At 40.9% G+C, this 22,321-nt stretch overlaps 1 protein-coding gene across 1 annotated transcript in view; it reads right to left on the reverse strand.

Annotated features, from left to right (window-relative positions):
* The window catches only part of Grin2b (glutamate ionotropic receptor NMDA type subunit 2B), a 438,669-nt gene that overhangs the window by 99,667 nt on the left and 316,681 nt on the right, over positions 1 to 22,321 (reverse strand). Inside the window, exon 4 of the mRNA XM_034511798.2 lies at positions 14,844 to 14,958. Coding sequence (XP_034367689.1) covers positions 14,844 to 14,958 — 115 coding nt within the window. The remainder of the gene's footprint in view (positions 1 to 14,843; positions 14,959 to 22,321) is intronic.

A 22,321-nucleotide genomic window follows, 5' to 3' on the forward strand; every position in this document is an offset into this window, starting at 1 on the left:
AATCTTTAAGTGCTAGGAGCCAATTTAACCTTTAAATGTCCCATCTTTCCTATAGGACACACAGACCACATCTACGATCTAAAAACGGTCAGAGAACTTCCTGTTCTATATCCATCTGCTCCACATCCCTGTGTAGGGTCACATTGTGATGCTACAGGGTCAAGTGAGGACAAGTTAAAAAGTGACATAATTGCCATAATTAACAGTCAGGAAAGAAAGCCAAAAGATGTCATGTTCGCTTATGACAGCAGATTAGAGAGGCAACTTACTATACATAGTTCATAGTGAACAATGAACATTCATGCCTTGTTGAGAAACGCAAGCATAAATATTGAAATGGTTACAAAAATTCATCTCATTCTCTACAGGCTAGCCACAGCATAACAACAGAAGGAGATCAAATATTAACCACATCGTCCTGTTCCTTGGGTGGGAATGAGCCGGAAGCCACAGCACAACAGCTATATAAAATGTAAGCAGAGCGCCTATCGGCATAATTTGAAAAAAAAATGTTTACTTGAAGTCAGTCAAGGTTTAAACTTTCCCCAAATAATGCTTCACAGTTGCTCTCTCTATATATAAGTAGCCACTTATCCAAAATAATAATGGCATTTTCAGAAGGCCCTTTGAGGTTGGGACCACATGGCTCAGAGCCACTGCATCCTGGTTCACATCTCCCAGAGCATTTGGTATTATAGTCATTCATTTGCTGGAGTGTTTGCTTTCTAGCTCCGCCCACCAGGACATGAGCTCCCTTGGGCCAGGGAAGGTGTCAGTCTTGTTCAAAACTGCCCTCCCCCGATCCCTGTCCATCCCTAGAATAATGCTTGGTGCTCAGTGAGGTTTAGGGAATATTCTCTGAATGAAGAAACCCGTACGCTCAGCCTAGTCAGGGCATTCATCTTCCGTGTTATGAAGACGATGGGTCATTTAGAGTCTCCTAGAGCCACTGGGACAGGTCTTAACTCTTTCCTGCTGGGCTGATTGCTCTCTTCTCTCCTTTATGAACGGATAAAGATTTGGTCTTGTTTTAAAGCTTAATGGCTGGGAAATAAAATGAGACCAGGGGACAATGGCAGAGTGGCAGCTTAAGTATCTATTAAACAGATACTTTCCCCTGTGAAAAGAAATGTCTGTTATAAACCATCCCTGGGTTTTATAGGTTAAACCTCAGATGACTGAGCTTCATCTGTAGAACTTCCTGGTAGAATCTAAGAGTTAGTGCTCCCCACAGGTTACAGGGTGGAGCCAACATTCATGCCCAGTCACACTGTGGGAGTGTTGATGTCCATGGACCACAAAACACTATGCAGGTATCTGGTATTGCTATAACTCAGTTGCCCTTTTCACCAATATCCACCTTCTTTGTAACCCTGAATCTGGCTTCGTTTCTTGTCATTAAAGCATGTTCTCCTGTGGAAGGAATTCCTTTATGGTTATAAGCTGATCTATCCACCACAGATGGAAGAAGCTGTAAAGAGGAGTCCTTTATGACTGACCACAAAGTTGTAGTTTATTAAAATGAAACAGAATCCAAGTATATCAAGCAGCACAAGGACATGCTCTAAGGTTTCACAAATAGGTGTGGTTCCTTACGTGCTTCGGCTGCTACTGAACGGCTACTGAGAGCCCAGAAAAACCTCCATCTAAACAGTATTTCCAATAACCCTGTGACTCTGGGGAGCCCGAGGACTGCTGTGTTATGCTGGAGACTTGATCTGCCATGATCCTGTTACTAAATAGTATTTGAACTTTTAAAGTCCATGAGCATAATGTCATCTCAAATCCAGGTCCCCCAAAATACTAGACAAGTAAGTGTTCAACCTCTCAACTACATCCTGTTTCTAAGAAGTCGTCTCAGAATGACATGAGAAAGGATGCTCCTTGTCAATTTGTGGGTTTGTTTGTTTGTTTGTTTTGAGACAGGGTCTCAAGTAATCTCTGTTGGCATGGAATCTGCTATATACCCAAAGATGACACTGAACTCCTGACCATAGGGCTTCCACCGCTCAAATGTTGAGATTAGAGCCGTGAGTCCTCATGCTGGCTTGTTCAATCAGCACATCAACGATTTCATTTGCTGCTTCCTAGCTTTGCTCTTGGCTCAAGACCAAACTGAACTTGTTCTAAGTGTGTGTTTCTATGTGTGTAAGGGGTCGTTTTCTTCTTCATTTTCTTATATTCTAGAATCGGATTCAGTTGTATCATTTGTTTAAATTCTGTTCACATACAATTATAGTGGACATTGGTACCTTGGTACCTTGGTACATGTCAGGTACTATATTAAGAATTTCACATGAAGTAAAACTCATTTGACATTCACGGCAACAGTTTAAAGAAAGGTACTGTTACTCATCCCATTTTATAAATGAAGAAACTGAGGTACAAAAGTAAATGATGAACCAGGAGCCAGAGCCCAGGGATATTGAGGGAGGTTGGTTGTAATTATGTTGGAATGCAATCTGAATGCAGAGAGGTAAGTGTTGGGAAAGGAAGGCAGAAGGGGCCAGCTTTGAATGCTGTGACCTGGACACTGCAGTGAGAAGCAGGGCCTTCCTGGAGACACAGTCCCCTAATTCTAGTTGCTCTTGTGTGTATGTGGGGTTTATGTTTGGGCATGTTAGTGTGAGCATGAAGGCCAGAGAGAAGCTTGGGTGTTACTCTTCTATGATTTCCCAGCTTCGTCTTTTGATATTGGGTCTACCATTAAACATGGCACTCGCCAACTCAGCTAGATTCTCTGGCCGGAGAGCTGTAGGGATTTACCTGTCCCCTCTGATCCACCTACCCACCTAGTGCCAGAGACACACACAGATGCTATGACCATCATTTTTTGTGAGTGTCAGGCATCCAAACTCAGGTCTTTATGCTTTGTGCAACCTGCACTTTACCCACTGAGCCGCCTTTCCAGCCTCCCACTGAAATACTTTTGTAATGTAGGTGTACTAACTATGTTGTTTAGAGTTTAAGCATTGAGATATTAAAATGCCATTCATTAAAATTTTCATATCATACCGTAAATATGAGATATGTCAGTTGCTTAAAGTAAAAGACGGATATCTAAATAAATAAATGATTATTGAAATTAAAAGTTCCCACCCCTGTTAAATTAACTAATGCACTGCATCTGAAGCCCACATCTCAGGAAATACTGATAGAGCAATGATGAATCACCAGTGAATGCTGCTTGCTGGTTTCTGTCATCTCTATATTTTAACTTAATGGACCTGGCTTGATCGATACTGTTTTATTTGAGATTTTAAGCCCTTTCCCCTTAGCTGGTTCACTTCATAAAATATTTGGTATATTGTGTTTCATATAAAAACAAAGCTAAATTTTAATGTCACTGTTTTGTAGGTCAGCTATTTTTAATCCCATGGCATTCTCTCTTTTTTTCTGTACATCCAACAGATGTTGATCAATGGGGCTGTGCGGTTCCAGGACCATGACCAATAGTGGGGAGCAGAGAGTTCATTTCAGTAGCTTTTATTCAAAAGATGATGGTTTTCTAGAGAATTCCCCTATACAAGGATGATTTAGACAGCTATTTAACTGTTTATGTTGTTAGCATGGACTTTGTCATTCAAAGACACATGTTTTCTGTCCTTCCTAGGTTGTGTGTGTGTGTGTGTGTGTATTTACAGATAGTCAAAAGGTACAGATGCAGACACACAAAACAATCATGTTCCTTTTATCTTTGTTTGTTTATTTTTTTTCTTTCCTCCCTCCCATCTTTTCTCTTTTTCCTTCAAATTTTGCTAACTCACCATAGATACAGCTAGCCACAGTCCCTGTTTGAACACCACAGTCTCACACTCATTTTAGAACTATTTCTTTCTTTTTTAAATTCACTTTAGTGTGTGTGCGCGCGTGCATGTTCGTGTGCGTGTGTGTTTGTGTGTGTGTGTGTGTGTGTGTGTGTGTGTGTGTGTGTAGAAACATTCATATCATAGAATACTTGTGGAGGTCGAAGAACAACTTGTAAGTATTGGTTCCTCCCCTTCCAACATATGGGTCTTAGACACTGAACTCAGGTCTGGAGATTTGACAGCAAGGACTTCATGCACTTCACCCACTGAGCCTTTTGGTCATCTTAGAATCATTTTCCTAACACTGTGTTAAAAGTCTTTTGTGATAAGACCCACACACTGCTATGGTGCAAACCATCCTCCGGTCTGCATAGTTATTTCCATTGATATTTCTAGACTTTGATGCTGCTAGTATCTTCTACCCTGTTACAAGGATTAGCCACATTCTTGGTGTGAATGGCACTAGATGATAAACTGACCTCTGCAACTGAGCTTGCCCTCACACATATGGATATTTCTCAACACTTTGATAGTGAGTTCATATACTCCGAAGTTCTCCATAAATGCAATTGCTAATTAAGTGTTGTCTACAAATCCATTAGATGTGTTAATGGGTATCTAATGTTCCTTAATCCCAGGCAAGAATGTTTGAGCATTGTCCCCAGTTCCTTAGAGAAAATGAATTTTTTTGAAAACTTTTCTATAAAAGGAATGCTGAGATGGCTCAAATAGCTTCCAGAAATTCCACCAAAGAGGTGGCTCCTTCTTTGCCAGCAAGAACCTTTCCCTATGGGATAGATGAATAATAAAAAAGAAAGAACAGATTGTAGGGACAGCCAAAGACAATGACCTCAGAAGATGTCCTATACCAAGCCCTCAGACTAGAAAATGGGAAAGGGTATTCAGAGGAAGTCTGCTGGGAACTAGGGCATGATGCACCTGGGAAGTTCAGCAGGAGGCTGGTCAGCTGGCTGCTCTGGGTCCATTACTCTCTCTCTGGTGACTTCTGATATATGCACCCTTTCCCATCTTCTACTTCCTCTCCACAATCAAACTTGCCTTCTCTGCATCCCCTAGCACAGACCAGCTTCCAGTTCAAGCCTTCAGAAGATATTTCTGACTGGCCTGAGATGTGGAAGCCCTGTAGACCCTGCCGTGGGCGTTTTGAACAGCAGCATAAGATGCTCAAACTTACAACAGAGTATGAGGACAGACAGAAGGAATAAAAGCGGGCAGCCAACCATCAGGAGACATCAGAATAAATGAAAACAACCCATAAATTACAAAGAGAAATCATTCTGCAAGAGAAAGTAATAAAATCACCCAGAATTATTTAAGATCCATGACTTCTGTGGGAGATTTACAGCCATGTTCTTTATTAATAACTTTCATTTTTTAAAAACAATTTATTTATTTATTTTTTGTTGGCCAGTGCCTAGTTAGATCTGCACAGCACAGAAGACTGCTCAAGCAGTTAGCATGTCGAGGTCAGAGCCTCTCTTTCTGAAGGCACTGATAACTTTTACTCTGGTCCTGGCCGGCTCTCACAAGCAGGCATCAGACATTGTGTAAAGAGACTGAGGGGAAACAGAAAGATGGTTTGCATGCATCCATACAAATCCATCATCACTGTAGGAAGAAAGAAAGGTGTGACATTTCTGGGTGCAGATCAATAAAAGTATGCTTGCATATGGAAGGCAATCAGATATCATAGCTTTAATGTCAAACTTCACATCTTAGTGAACGTCAATATGCTCTTAAGATATTCACGGAGTAGCTTGCGTTGTAGAAAATACTCAAAGATAGGAACAGAGTACTAAGTACACCATTGTAAAAGTCCATCTGGCCTCAGGCATCAGCCTGTGGGTGGAAAGGTCAGTCAGCTGGCGCCCCCAGTGACCAAAAAAGGAATTGCTTTGTCTTTCTGGTTCCTCTGTGGACCAGATAGTGGAAACAGAATAGGGATGCCATACACCCAGGAGCCTCTTGGGGTCTTGAACTTTCCAAATCTCCAACTCTCAAGAAAATGAAACAAGTATGATAAAAGCAGAAAGACACAGAACACGGGGGCCATCTGCACTGTCTGGGTGACGTCATCATCACCCAAGAAAAGAAGCATGGCTGAAAGGAAGCAAGCTCAAATGAAAGGTCAACAGGAGGAAGTTTCTAAAGCTCCGCTCCCTCCCCGGATGATCAGGAGAGCCTTCCACAGACTGTGCATCCACCGCTGATTACTGAGTTAAAGCAAAGCAAGTAATTCCCAAATGAGGGGTTTTTAACTTTAAGGATTATTTAATAATAAGAAGTAAAAAGAGGGAGGGAAACCTATTTTCAGGACCCTCCCTGCCACAGAGATTTTTTTTTCCTGTTTCAGCCTTGGCTGTTTACCCTTCAACGAAAGTGATCATCTCTTCTCATCATGAAAGCGATCGATGACCTCAAAGTTGAGCCATCTGTGACTCTGAAATTATTTCTGCATGAAAACACAGATATGAATGACTTGTTGTAAAGGACCTATTTGCAGAACTATGACATCCATACATTGAATTATTAGGCAATTACTAAGTTTCACTGCTTTGAATATAATTTAATAAGAGCAAACATATCTACAGTCTCTTAGTGAGACGGGGAAGGGGCAGTTGCTTATTTGTACACAGCGTTCTCAGCTCTATTATATCTTGTGTTATTACACAGATACATGCATTCAGGTATATAGAAATGGATGGTTGGGAAATATAAAACAACTAATTGTTAATTCTTTTTATGTGTAGATATAGGTGGAGATGTGATTGCATCTTCTTCTAAAATGTCTAATAATAGTATCTTTAACATGAGAAAAACCACAAATTATTTTTAATGAAAAAATAAGTTTCCATGTTTTCTATATTCTCTTGTAGGTATCCTTTCTCCTTCAATGCCTTCACTAGGAGAAAAAAAATAAGATGACCTACAAATTAGAACAACAGTCGAGAGGACTCATGGGCTGGCTGCATGTAACAGTCATGGACTAAACATTGCAGTAGAGTTAAACAAGATGGTGCAGCTGTCTTTGGCTTGGGGACACTTCCTTCGGGCTGAGTTCTGCCTTTTACCCCCATTAACAAGTCCAGGTTTCAGAAGTACAGTCAACCATGGTTACCTTGTTTTCTTGTTCTTTTATTCTATGGTGATGACAGCATCTAAAAAAACACGTAGCCTTTCTAGAATATTTCTTTTTAGAAAAATTGGTTATACGGGAGTGCAAAACCATAACTCCTAAGGTTCCTTGTGACACTGGATGCTATGTCTGGGGTTGATTCTCACAATATGTCTTGCCCTTCTTCCTAATCTGTTTCATATCTGTATATGGGAAGCCGTAGGGACTGGGGTCACACAGCAGTCATAACATATCCAGGATGAACAGCGTTCTTCCTTCTGCCCCTCTTCCCCTGCCACTCTATCCTTCTTCTCCTCTGCTGAGGGTTAGTTCCCAGTGGCCTTTCCCTAGAACCTCGGAAAAGGGAGTAGATTAGCATGATGCCCTAGCGCCCAGGAACACTTGAATGTGAAGATCTCCGACATCCTCAACTCAGAAAGTCATATCCAGATGTGGACACCCTTTGCACAGCCCTTTGGGTAAATTGCTGTCCCAAGCAAAAGAAGTTGGTATGAGTTAGTTACCAATGAGCATGTAGCATCGACCCACTGACGGGGCATATAGATGGGAAGATTGGGTTACAGAGACGTGGAATATCTGAATGAGCACCTTTCTTATTGCAATGTATTTGGGTTTTGTTCTTTTCCATGTTGGCCACCAGGATAACTATGATAATGATTTGGTAGGAGAAATCTTTGGCTCAGAGTGAATGCTGAATAGCTGTGTGTGGCCACGAAATGAAGGGAGGAAGGGAGGGAAGGAGAAAGGAGAAGAGAAAGGGAACACAAAGCAAGAGAAGAAATAAAGAAAGGAGGTGGGGAGGAAAGAGAAAAGAGGAAAGAGGAGGAGAGGGGAGAGGAGAGGAAATGATGGAAGGGGAAGGGAGGTAAAGAAAGGGAAGGCAAGGCAAATGGAGTAAGGCTTTTAAAGGTATAGTTTGCACACTGTTGTTTAGGTGGAACTATCTACTTCATACAGAAATAAGGGCTTAACCATTTCCGAGGTCTTTCAAAGTCATCCCCCAGTGTTGTTAACAGTTTGGGAACTCAACCCTTCTCTCTATTAAGAAATTTTCTCTGTAGTCAACATAAATCCCTTCTGCTTGATCTTAAGCCCACTTCCTCCGGGTCTGTCTCAGGAGGAGAAAAACAGCTGATCTCTGTGCTTGGCATGATAATTCTTCTTTCATTTGAAGAGAGTAAGCCATCACCTTGCTGCTTCCCTCTGCCCCTTAATGATCTGAATTCCCATTGCTTTTTTCCATGGATCCTGCCTTCTAATCTCTTAATCTAATGAAGCATATTAGGACTCAGTTCAGAGTTGGTAAAAATAGCATGTTGTCGGATGCAGGTATCAGTAGATCCAGAACAAGCCCCTCTGACTTCAGAGCTCTGTGCCACTCCTCTGCCCACCTCTGTGGAGTTTGGAACAAGCACAGACATGCCTTGTGGCTGAGACATGGAATATAGTTTGGACACCTGTACTTAAGTAGTCACCAAGTGTTTACTGGCCTACTCGGCAGCATCTGACATTATTCTGGGCACACAAGTTCAATGAAGACGAGAACATACATGGTTCCTGTGTTCACGAGCAGTCTGCCAGTTTGATCGTGGGTGTGTGAGACTGTTAGATTGTGTCAGTCAGAAATTCTTATATAACATCTGCATCTATCACAGTATCATTTGATTGATCATGGTGGGTGGGGGCCATCACTGTGCTAGGATCGCAACACGCACACACCTGGGACCAGTGCTGTCTACTGTGTGTGCAGCTACCAGAGGCAGCAACTTCTCCTGCCTGTTTTATTCTTCGTAGGCGCTAACACATGATGCGTATTTAGTCTTACTGTGATGCTGCCATTGCTACTATAGATCTTGTGAGGGACAATCTTCTCACATTTGGGATCCCTTCTTCCTTCTCACTGACCCCTCCACCATGAATCCATAAGCACGCTGTGGACTGAGCACCAAGTGCTATGCTGCACACCCCAACTCTAGCACTTCCTTCACAGGAAGGTCTGGCTGTGACTTCTCAGTGTCCCAAACTATAGATGACAATGACTTCTTGGCATCCCCCACATGGCACAGACAAACTAAGGATGCTCCACTCTACGGTGGGAGGGAATCTTCTTTTCAGGTGAAGTCAGACAAGAGGGGGTGGAGTTATAAACTATATCTCTGGTGTCTGTATGGAGACGGCCAGCAGAGATTTCAGTTTTGTGTTGCCTCTTTCAGCTCTGACCCAGACAGTCCCTTTGAGGTCTGTTTACATCTTCCAGCCTGAATATGCACCATCATCACTTCTTAAAGTCATTCCTCAGAACAACCCCCCCCCCCAACGCTGCATTTCATTTTTATTATCCCCATTTTAGGAACGATTAAATAGAAGCAGATAGCAGTTGCAATGAAGCAAATCATGAGAGGCTCTGATAAAGACAGCAGCCCGAGAGCAGGCTGAACTGCTGCTCGGTGCCAGGCTATTCTTAATGCGTGTTTATGCAGCTGTCCCCCACTTAGAGGCTTTTATAAATGAGACACCCTGTCCAATTATCATCACTTTTACTATTCCCTAACCTTCCTCTTCCCCATGCCATGTCTACATGCATGTGTGTCTGTCTGTGTCTGTCTATGTATTTATATGCGGGATTTTTGTTTGTTTTGCTTTGTTTTAGAGAGGTCTTGCTATGCACTCCAAGCTGGCTTCAAATCCATAATCCCACTGCTCCAGCCACTTGAGTATTGGGATTACAGGTCTGTGCAACCACACCCAACTTATGTTCCTTTTAAAATGTCCTACTCCACAGTCCTTAATGGCAGAGAGGTATTGCTAGCTTTCTATAACTAGGATTCCGTTCCAGAGTTCTCTGCCATTCGACCCCCATTCCTCTTACCCATTATTTACAAAAGACCTCATTAAAGGTTCCTAGGAACAGATTCAATTTCTTTCTTTTTTTTTCTTAAAGCAGGTTGAGTCAATACATCAAAAGCATATCTGTTTGGAATATTTTCAGAGCAATCCGTTAGAAATTATGACAATGACTGCTCTGGGGAGGGTTCCAGAATTTCAGAACAATTGTGGCCCCAGAGAACAGTGCAGAAATGAGAGTTTCTTTCTACTGGATTACCAGTTGACATGACTTTGACCACAGTGAACATGTCCTCAAGAAGTTACCCATGAAGGCTGGTGACTACCAATGGACTTTGTTGAATTCTGACTGTGTTCCACTCAGTATTGGCTGGTGTTTGACTATAAAGTCTCATTTAATCTTTATAACAGCTTTGTGTAAAAGCCTGTTTTACTAAAGGAAAATAGGCTGGGGTAATACCAGCCACTTATCTTGACTTACCCAGCTGATAAATGGCAATATGGGAAAGGGAATGTTGCTCTTTCTGACTTCTGAAACCATAAACTAGGTTGTGTTGACCTCAAGTCTTTGCAACAGAGCCAGATTTATAAGCGTCTGGAGGATTAGTTTTGAAAACCAAAGGAATGTTGTGAAACCCATCACATGGCTCACACCCACAGCATCACGAATCTTCCTCCAGCTCCTTGTGAAAGCCACTGACAGACCCCTCCATTGGATCCTGAACCTCCCGAATACTCCCTGGTCCTTCTCAGGCACAACAGTATTCATTTCTAAGGGAGGAGTGCCATCTCTCATAATGTCTTCTGAGAACCTGTCTAAAGGGAGGTGTGTGTGTGTGTGTGTGTGTGTGTGTGTGTGTGTGTGTGTGTGTGTCCACTCCTGGATCCACAGAAATGGCTGGCCAACTTTTTTAGGTGCATAGATTCTTCATTTATGTAACAATCATCTCTGGATGCTCACTTTGCTCACTTTAGGTACTGTCCATAAGGGTTTCAATTGTAGGAGTGTAGGATGTTTTAGGTTCTTGTCTCCATAAAACATCCATCCTGTTGTGATGAGACAAGCCACAAACAATCAAGTGGGTAAGTGGAATGTTGGGTAAAAAAGCATACTGAAAGAAAATTAAATTGGACTGCTGTGACAGAGCAGATGGGTGACTACTTTAGCACAGGTCACTGAGGGAAAGTCTGTTTGGGGACGCATCATTTACCTACATTATAAGAACAAGAGTGACACCCCTGCCCTTCACCTACTGTGCTTCCAAATCTCCCAGGCTTCTCTTTATTTACAGTGTGAATCTGTAATCGAGAGCTCTAAAGGGTCTAGATTGTTTCTGGTGTAGGTCTGACTTTAAATGCTATCATTTTAAAAATGAAGAAAGCCATCAAGAAAAGCAAACTACTTAGTCAGGCTCTAGAACTAATGGGTGCTCAGGCTACCAGATATTAGCCCTTCTTTCAAAGACACAAGTTGACCCCACCCCTGCAAATTTCTGTAGTATCAAGCCTTCTCTGTAGGATACTTACTATCACACCCACTGGTCAACAGTGTACAGATCCTAAGTTCTCATGAACCCCAGGGATCCTGGTGACCCTAGGAACCTTGGAAATGATATCTCGGAGGCTGCAGCAACAATGAGAAATGACATCAACTCATCCAGCACACATAGTCATACTCCGGGGCTGCGTCTGTTCCGGCCACTCTTTTTGACCTATGAGCAACCAGTGCTTCTGAATTTGGGAGCTGCATAGGCCAGTGCATTTAACTATCACTAAGCACCTTTCCTGTCATGTTCTCCGGTTTAACCAATTTGATATGCAAATGTTCTAGTCTATGATCTCAACCCCTCCCCACCTGCTTGACAAAAAGATTAGCCACAGAATTTCTTTAAATAGTGAGTTACTTTGGTGCATTTAAAGTGTGATCCATAAAAACTCAATCTATGTAAAGATTTTATTCTTCCCTTTAAAAAAGAAAACAGCCATTATATCAAGGGCAATAGCATAAACTTGGACTCTTAATGATGGATTTTTGGACTCTCTTATTATGTAATGGTTCCCATTCATTCCACAAATATTTATTGAGCTGCTTTATGCAATGCACACATCCAGATTGCTATGAGGGCACAACGACAGAAGGAATGGCGCAGCCTCTGCCCTCTGGGAGTGCACAGGGCTCACAGGCCCAACTCAAGGCAGCTAGGATGAGGCTGTGACAGAGGTATGAACCAAAGCTGCAGGGCTCATGGTGTATACCACAATAACAGATCAGAGCAGTGGGTAACAACATCTTAATTGGACTTCAAAGAATGCTTATAACTTGTATAATTTTACAAGTTGTTCATTCCCAGAAAAGGAAACACGGCTTCTTGTACAGGAAGTAGGATTACAATCAGGGCATATTCTCAGAACCAAAGGAGCCCAGGGTAGACAACAATAAGGAAAAGATGATAACTATTGGAGGGTGAACCAGAGTTTTGAATGCAAGAACAGATAAACTGTAGACTTGCTCCATAAACCATAGCAAGCTCTGGTGTGTGGGCCAGGGAAGAGTATATAGCTTTATTTTAGGAAGCTCATTCGGGCAGCCACATGTAGGGTTCATCTGAATGGGCAAAGGCTGGTTTCAGGACAAGGAAACCCATTAACTTAAAGTCTACATATAGAAGATGGAATAATGGTTGAACTGATGCTACAAATGGCCTAATCCCCAGAGGAAAGACTTGGTTGTAGAAAGAGGTGAGTGTCCCAGGACTCAGACTTGAGGCCAAGACAAGAGAGATCAACAGGCCTCTAAGTAGTGACTTTTAAAGGACAGTTCTTAGATGCTAACTGTTTGAACCAGTTACTATGACCCTAGTATGTAAGAGCTACGCAGATGGACAGCACCTAATCCATTAATAAAGTCTTAGTCACTAATAACTCCTCTTTCAGAGATAGGCAGAATAAGAGAAATTATATGAGAGGGATGACAACACTTCAGAAATTATGGTATCACGACATGAAAAGTGGAAAGTTGGTTGAGTAGGGTAGAGAGCAGGGTTCAGCTCTTTCTGATTAAATGAGAACTCAGTTTCGCCATCAGGTATGATTTAAATCTTTTGGCTCTGATGATGTCACAATAACACGATGGGTCAAGGCCTTTCAATATTAAGAATTGGGTCCTGAGTTCTACTGGCTGAGACACAAATGTCCAGTTCACAGGTGAATATTCATATAACTTAGTTGTCTGGGGTCCTGGGACAACACTGTGAGTTTTGGAGGGTTTATCTCTGTCTGCTTGGTCTTAAAGACAGTCGGATGCTACAACATGAATACTGAATCTCCTCAAAAGTAGACACACCAAAGGCTTAGATGTTAGCTTATGACATGATTGGGAAATAATAGAACCTTTAGGATATGAGGTCTAGGGAGAAGAAGTTAGGTCATTGAGAAGGTGCCTTTGAAAGTATACTGGGATCATGATATTTTCTGTTTCCCAGATATCATGAGGTAAGTATATCTTCTCTGCAGCCTGATCCCAGTGTTATCTCTTACTATAGATCAATGGGTTCTCAACCTTCCTAATGCTGTGACCCTTTAATACAGTTCCTCATGTGGTAACCCCAAACCATAACATTATTTCCATTCTTACTTCATAACTTCAGATTGCTACTTTCATGAATCATAATGTAAATATCTGACATGTTGGATTTCTGCTATGGGACCCCGTTGAAAGAATCATTCAAGCCCCAAAAGAGTCGCAACCCATAGATTGGGAACCTCTACCAGAAACTCAGGTCTACAGGTTTAGATGACCATGGAGTAAAAATTTATAAACTGAAACCAATCTTCTATCTATGAAAGTGGGCGTCTCTCATTATTTTGTCAGTTATAGAATACTGATGAACATACTTCATTTCTGTTCTACTTAGAACCACACTGACATCATGAAATGTATTCTCAGCCAACTGGCCCACAGCAACCAAGGAAATGGTCTTAAAACAATTACACCAATTATTTCATGATTTTCATGAAATAATATTACTATGAACAGAGTGGTCTCATGATAAGAATATTTTGGGGAAAGTCATGTTAAATAAAATTAAAGATGCCTCTTTGTTCTAAGACACATCTAAACTTTTCAACTGCTAATACATTCAGAAATTCCTCTAGACTGAAGAGCAGTAAGCAGCATCTCCTAGTCTTATTTATTTTATTTTCAGAACCATTTATCACAGTGTTTCAGGGGACAAATGCCAGCAGGATATACCTCCAAAAGCCTAATGATTACTCTTAGGTATTTAACCTGGGATCTAGAATCATAAGTAAAGCCAATGATTATTGAGTGCTTACTGTATGTCAGGAACTACTCCAAGTATTTTATAAATGCCAATACATTAATTCCCATTTTATTGGTAAAGAAAATGAAAGACTGAGTAGCTAAAAGACTTTTCTTCCCCCCACCCACCCAAACCCACCTCCACTTCCCCCAACTCCATGTCCTAAATAGGAAAGCAGGGATGACAACAGGAATTAATGTCTAAAGGTAGAATTTCAAAGCCAATGGTCAACTGGTAGCAGGACAGATTCTGAGGAGAGCCCAGTGTATCAATTTTCAGTCACAGCAAACATTGGTAACCCTTCTGCTTGTGCGCTAGGTTTATTGGCTTCCTCCGGGACCATAAGATAGAAGCTCTAACTGGTACTGCTTAGTTAGATTCTTCAGGGAATTTGTTGGTTTGCATATGTATCAACTCCCATTAAAGCAGACATGAGTTATGCAACCACCGATAGACAGCAATCAGAACATAAAGAAAACAACCTCGTGGGTAGCCAAAGTAGCAAGAGAATGAAAAAGAATGCTTGCTTAAAAAAGAAGCAGACCTAGCTTCTCCTGGACTCTCAGAGCTCCAGCATCTTGACTCTGATGCCTAGAAACCCAAGAGGCTGTTTTCCTTTAAGGCACTGCAAAACTGTGCTCTCCTGCTGTTAGTTTGGGATCCAACAGCTGCCTCTCTACTTAGCTCAAGGATTGCAAAGTCAGGTCCTACCCTCTCCCACTTCCTCTCCTTGTTCAGAAGGACGATCACCAGCTTCGGATGCATCTGGTAGCCATCTTCACTGAAGGACAGGTTTCTCCCTTCAAAAGTGACATTGATCAGATACCTGTAACGATAAAATTAAAGGAAGATTAAAAGTATGAAAAAGGATTTGAAAACAGAAGGCACTTAGGTTGACAAAAAGACAGACCAGTGGGTAGCAACACAGATGGCCATTAGTCAATGGACACTCTTCAAATTCTTATTGGTTATACAATACCCACTCATCAATGTTTTACAATAGGAATCATGTGAAAAAATAATAAAATCTAAAATAAGGATGGCCTATTACCAAATGATTAAGTAAAAGATTTATTTTAATTTAAATTATATGCATGCATATTTGTCTGTGTTGGGGTATATGCAAGTGAGCGCAGGTGAAGAAGAAGCCAGAAGGAGGCACTGGGTCCCCTGATGCTGTAGTTACAGGTGGTTTGTGAGCTACCCAAAGTAGGTTCTAGGACCCAACTCAGGACTTCTCACCTGCTGAGTCATCTCTCCAGCCCTCACTTACACTTTTACACCTGTTTCCTTTCCTCCCATCTGCAAAACGTCTGGTAATAAAAAAGATCACCTAATTAAGTCTGTAAGCTTAAATGAGACAACTAGGTTAAGCACTTACCATAGGGCCTGGTGCATAGTAAGTGCTCATTAAGTGTTAACAATCATTATTCAAAAAAGGAGGCGGAATAAAGGGGTGGAGGAGCTAGAGACAAGAAAAGAAAATGGCTACATATCAAGACAACTTTCTGCCAAGAAAGGTAGCACGTAGGCGCTCAGGGTCTGTCTTCACCCCCAATGTGCACATTCCTTAAATTCTTACTAAGGTCTTGCTCAGTCCTTATATGTAAGACTGGTAAGCATGGCAGGCCAGAAGCATCTAGAACCCAGGACTTGTGCCAGATGCACTGTGAGTGTGGGAAAAGGAGGGGTTGTGTGTTTGATACAGTGCTTTGAGGACAAAAGCATAAGTCAGTGAAAATTCTGGAAGCGACTGATATCAGGCTAATGAAATGGTTTTCCTGCAGGACATTCATCCCCAGCCCACCCTGCCCATTGCTAGCCACTGGAGCTAAGAACCAGCTGGGAATTCCCGTAGGCCTGCTCATTACAAGTGCATTAGTGCAACTGAGCTGATAGTAATTAATGCCCCTTTACCATACAGGCCCACGGAATCAATAATGAAGTTCTGCCCTACATGACATGCTACTCCAGCATGCTGGGTCTGATTCTGTTTGTGAGACGAGTCTCTGAGAAGGAACCAACTAGGCATCTCACAAAGCAGTGGAGGAGGGGGCTCAGAGGACCTGCTTCTATCTTCTCTTCTTGAGAACATAGAGTTCTAGAGAACTTAGAAGAACAACAGTTGCCTGTTGCAGGCTCTGTTGGCTTAAACATGGTTACAGAAATGTAGATCCTTCTAGCAACTGTAAAGATGTCTATGCAGCATAAACACCTCAGGGATGAGGGGTACTTTTTATTCTAGGACTCTCTGGGATTGGCAAGCTTGCCATGACTATCACATGCAGCTTTAGAGGTACAGCTGTGAGCACAGAAGATTCCAAAAGAATAGAAGTTCCTAGAATTTTGAGCTAGACTTTTCAGGTCAGCTAGGCTGTTGCTTCTTTCATTTGATGTTTTCTTTCCACAGTCTCATTGACTTGGACATCTAGGCTTCTTTTGAATATTCCTATCAATTGAGGCATTTGCCATGGTGTCTTCCACCCTCAACATGCCATCTCATAATTTTGTCTTATTTAAAGCTGATTCCCACCCCTGTACAACTCTTGAAAACTTGTTTCTTCTTGGGATATTTTATGGTCTTAGTCTAGTCCTTCTTTGGTCTAAGCATTCTTCAAGTATTTGAAGACATGTATCAAACATCCCTTATAAAAACTCATTTTAACCTGTGAAGAAACCATAAGCTCACTTGCTTCTATCATTTTAATTTTATGGATTAGGAAAGAGAAACACTAAATTATTTTCTCAATATTATCTTACTAGTTTTTATCAGAAGTACTAGTTAATATCCTAAGTCCCATAGCCTTTCTTCCACATCATCCCTGTTCTCACAACAACATGGGATTTAGCATCCCATTTCTTTATATGTTCATCATATGCTATGGCCTCAAGTTCCTCCTCTTTTTGAGAGCCTTCAATCAGTTAAGTGTTGCATCCCTGACCCAAATCAGGTCCCACACAACATCTTCTTCATTCCTTGCTCTTAGCTCAGTCCATGCAGCTCCCCCATGTTTATCACTACTTTGAAGATAACATTCAGGTTTCCTGTAGTTGGCACTAATTCTAAATACAACCCAAATCCCAACAGTATTCAGTCTAAGGAATATAATTACAAAACCAGCATTTTAAACTGACGAACTACAGTAGAAGCATCCGCCATCATGAACCTGAAAAATATGTTCTTCCTATAATAGTACTGAACTACTTGGAATTATTTCTGAACATCTTTCGAAAAAGATTATGCAACCAAAAAATAGTTTAATCCCATTTTGTTTTTAAAAGAAGGAAAGATGAGAGAGAGGAAAATAAGGAAGAAAAAGAGGAGGGGGAAGGTGGGAAAATAAATTATCAGCTTAAGTACCAACCTCTTCACCACGCATGGCTATAAATTATTCTGTCTTTATCTAAACTACTATTAAAATATTTAAAAGGAAGTGTCCATTTCTGAAGGCAATTATAGAAGTTCTAGAAATGATTAGATTTCTCCGTAACATGAATGGGGTTGGTATATAGCTTCACAATGACATCTCTGAAGGGGATGGCATTGAGCTGGGAGCCTAAGTGCAGAAATTTAAATTTGCAGAAAATAAAGCCCACTTAGAGGCACTCTACTCTCTTCCTGTGCCTCCATGTCCTGATTTCATGTAGAAATCTTTGCCTTGTGGATATGTTCTTTCTCTCCCTGCTCTCTGTGTTTATCCTATATGTCTAAGGTCTTCTTGGATGCTTTACACTTATCAAAACCATTAATACAGCCTCATGACACTCTACAAAGTATTTGACTATGTATGTTTTAATCATTTGAGTCATTCCACAGCATAGAGATCAATCATGCACAGTGTGTGTGTTTTCTCTCTGAGCAATTGCCTGTGCTGTGACACCATTTAGCTAGTAGGGCATTTGAAAATTTGCACTAGCCCTGAGCAAGAACGGCTTTTGAACAGCAGAGCTCATGTGTCCACTCACTGGTAAAAAAAGATGGAAATGATTATGGCTGAGGTCGCTTCTCTACTTGTGAACCGAAGTGATCCCTCGTTAAAATGAAAATGTCATTTGACCTACAGCTATCAGAGAAAACCACGGTGGTCATGAACAAATGAAATCATCAATCGGAGTGATGTATCAACTGTGATTTATACATGAGATTATATAATAGCGAGCTTTTTTAAAAAGGGTGATGATCATGATCTGACCACATAAAGGCAAGACACCTGCTTCAGTGAAGAAGATTTTTATAGGACATCTAACAAGGCCTGCTCATAAATAGGCTGCATGGAAAGAAAGAAGGTCGAGGTCCATAAATGAAGATAACATTAGGTCATAAGATCGCATAGATGATTAAACTTCCCATGAGAACTGAAAATACTCAATTACCTTTGTATCTGTCCATACTTTGTCAATTTGAAATATTAAGACCTTGAAACCTGAACATAGAAGTCCTGGGTTAAGATTCTGAGACCCTATAATCACCGCTTTCTCTACACAAAGCCATCCTCTCACACACAGCAAAAGCTCTGGATTAAGTGGAAGCCCAATGCAGAATGTTGCCCATTACACTCTTGGTCTCTCTGAAGTCCCGTGAAGGTTGGATATGTTAAAAAATTTACTTGATCTGTTTCTCAGATGTGGTTTCACATCCAAGAGGCCCAGTGGCCTATCTCGTAAAGTTGTGGGATCACACAGAATTTGAGTTCACTGTACCTCAGAGAAAAGCAGAAAATTATTCACTGGAAACTTATTTTAGAGAGGAAACAGATCCCAAGATGTTGAATGATCTCCCCAAGTGATGACACTCAAATGCAGGATCAGAGATCAGACCTTCTGTTCTTAGTTCTGCATCTTTTCATGACACTCTGAAGTGACATCAGTATTCAAAGCCTCTATTGTGCATCAGTACCCGTCATGCTCTGGCTTACATAATCTCTACTGGACACTAAATGAACTAAAACAAATTTCTCTTCCTGCTTACCTCCTCGTTGAGCAAGAAATGCAGAATCGTGATGGTCTTTCAGTCAACACATTTGTTTTACATGGCCTAAGTCACACTTCAGCAGGTTTAAGAGGGTCAAGCTGAGGCTGGCAAACCCTATGCCTTTTGACTTTGGCCACACAGAGCATCCACAGTACCATGTAGACACCTGGAGTGATGAGTCTGCAGTGTGTCCTGTGCAGGAGGCACCTGAAGGACTTCTACCAGCCTTGTCAGCACATCAAGAGCCCTGGCATGATGGCACCTTTCTGCATTCATATTGTTACAATGCATTAGCTTTTTAAAACTAACCTGGAAGCTAAGTGAAGTAGCCCGTCATCATAGCTCATCCAATCCTTTCTCTCATTGTCATCCAGAAGTTTCTGTGGCTTCACCCAGATCAGATGACAGGGTTAGAAACAGCATCCAGATATCCTCAGCCCCAGTCTAAATTCCTTCCAATCACCATCATGTTTCAAAAGTGGAGCCACATTTCCAAAACAACATTTCCATTTTCTAGCTCCTAAAAGTAGAGACTTCCTGCAGGAGAATGAATTCTTGACCTCCTGCTTTCAAGTTTCTATCTCTGAAAACTCCTGTGTAACTATGTACTATCAATTATATCTCTTGTGTCTGATATCTTTATCTCTATCGTCTACCAAATAGATGGATTCCAAACTTCCAGGTAAGATGGTGGACCTGAAGCTACCTTCATCTGATCCAGTAGAGAGCAACCAGTGTGAGAAAAATAGACATTGTTTCAAAGAGAAAAGGAGGGAAGAGATTTGGAAATGGAACAATTGAAAATGCACAGAAAAGGCAGTCAATGCACCAAGAAATACACACAGGCCTCCAGCTTGGGGCTCCCTGGCAGCTGAAGAGAAGTGGATGTCCCATCAAAAAGATCTCCCCTGTAGCCCATATGCAGACCCATGGTGCTGCCCTCAAGAGTAACCCACAGTCCTCACAAGCCACAGATTCAGCAGTGAGTCTTGGTAAGATACTGATTGGAGAGGAAACTCATCAGGTTGTATCATAACTTGGACCAGGGCAATGGAGGTACCATCTTGAGAGTGGCCCACTGTTAAAACTGGGATACTCTAAAGGTTTGAGAATAGACGCTGGAGCCAGGGCAATAGAGTCCTGAGAGGGAATTGTGAGAGTGAGAAGAAAATGATTGGGGATGGGCAAGAATCTGAACAATGTATAGTAGAAATTATGTACAAAATGCCATAATGAAGCCAATTACTTTTATGCAATTTTAAAAACAATTAATAAAAAATAGGTTGGTTAAAGCCGTCTTAGAACTTGAATGGTATGGAGAATTGCAGCTATGTTGTATTGATGTGCTCTTTGGGGGCATTTTAAAATTAATCTTCATTACATTAATATGCTTACAGTATACAATATTATGTTATAGGACATATATAATATTAATCTATCCCTCATTTCTTCTGATAAATACTGTGTCTGCTAGTTTACTGAAATCTGATTGGCGAAGCCACAAGTCTTTCGAAATATCTTCCTGTTGAGTAGAAGGTGCTGTTGGAAATGACTATTTATTCTACACATTTTCCCCTGGAAATAGTGAAAACAATTTCTCACAAGAACATAAACGTAGATTTTAAAACCTTTTAAAGCCATTTCATTAAAAACAGTACTGAAGGAGAGAGGCCAAGATATTTGTAAATTAGCATTTTATATTTGTTAACATTATTTCTTGGATAAACTAAACAGGAATGTCTTACTTTTTCCTAAATGAGAAATATGTTTATCAAGACAATTTCTGAACTATCAGATCAGTGTAGTGGGTTTGTTTTGGTAGGCTGTTGTCAGTGAAAACTTATCTTTTGGGATTTTAGATGGATTCTTCTAAGACCCAACCTAGGAGAATGTTCCCCTTAGTAATACAATTCAATGAATGAACTACTTCAGATAGCTACTCCAAATGTTTGTAGGAAGAAATAGGGAGAAGACTAGAGCACAGAGAAAAATATAGCAGATACCACTCATATAAGAAGCCCTATGGGGAGAAGCTTAAAGCAGGGCCTTCCTCTCAGGACCCCTGCTCAGTTCCCGGATTCACCTGCCTCTAAATTGAGTGGTAACATTTCCAATATAGATAAATTATTTCATCTTGTCAAAGTATTTTTGGTTTTGCTTTTGTTTTGCTTTTGAAAGAGGATTTTGAAGAAACTTTGAAAACTCTCCTGGAGCTACAGTGGCATGTACAGCAATATGAAGCCATGGCCAGACAAAATAATTAGAAAATTAGTTTTGTGAGCTTTTTCTCTGATTTAGGAAAAACTAATATCTAGTAGAGAACATTGAGAGAAACTAATATAAAGGTTATACCACAATATCCATTTATAATTACTTGAGGCAGATTAAAAATAGTTTGTCTTCTAATGAATTAAACATTTTTATCTTTCTGGAATGGTATTCAATATCATTAATTTATTTCGCAAAATGTTCAAAACAACAATAAGTTCAAGTGTGGCCTAGTCCATATATAAATTATTTAAATTCTATTTGTGGTATTAAATTAATGAGGATGATTTTAAGGCACCTTACAAGCCATCTGCTAGAACCTGCCACTCTCCCTCTCCTCTGCTAGAGGAGAGAAATATGCTTCATCCCTTTGGGAGTTTGGGATGAACTACTTCCATTTGAGGGACAAATGGTGACATCAATCACAATTTACTACAAAGAAGGAAAAAAAAAAACTCTTCAGACTCTAAAGTCCAACAATGAAAAATTCTGAGAGCTTTCACACGGATTCTGTTTCACAACTGAGTGTCATGACTTAGCTTTATCTGAATTGAAAGAAAATAGAGGAGAATTGTTGAGACCTGCCCAGTAATCTCTGCTTGGACCGAGGAGGAGGGTAGAGACCATTTACTTTCCTCCAGAAAGCTGTTATTTATGGACAGTCATCAAATCAGTGAGATTTGTGTATAGGTGCTACAAGTACACAAGTACTACAAGTACTACTATTTACACACTAGGCCATCTCTCTAGGCTCCTACTGTTCCCTTATAAAAGATTAAAGATTATTATCTTTTATGTGTGTGTTTGTAAGCATGAGTGTACGTGTGTTCCACATGCATGCAGGTGCCTACAGAGGTAAGGGGAAGGCACAGAATCCCCAGGAACTGGAGTTACAGGAAGTCTGGAGCCACCAGATGTGAGTCCTAGAAACAGGTCTCCTGCCAAAGCA

The sequence above is a fragment of the Arvicanthis niloticus genome, chromosome 9, assembly GCF_011762505.2.
Source record: "Arvicanthis niloticus isolate mArvNil1 chromosome 9, mArvNil1.pat.X, whole genome shotgun sequence".
NCBI classification, from domain to species: domain Eukaryota; kingdom Metazoa; phylum Chordata; class Mammalia; order Rodentia; family Muridae; genus Arvicanthis; species Arvicanthis niloticus.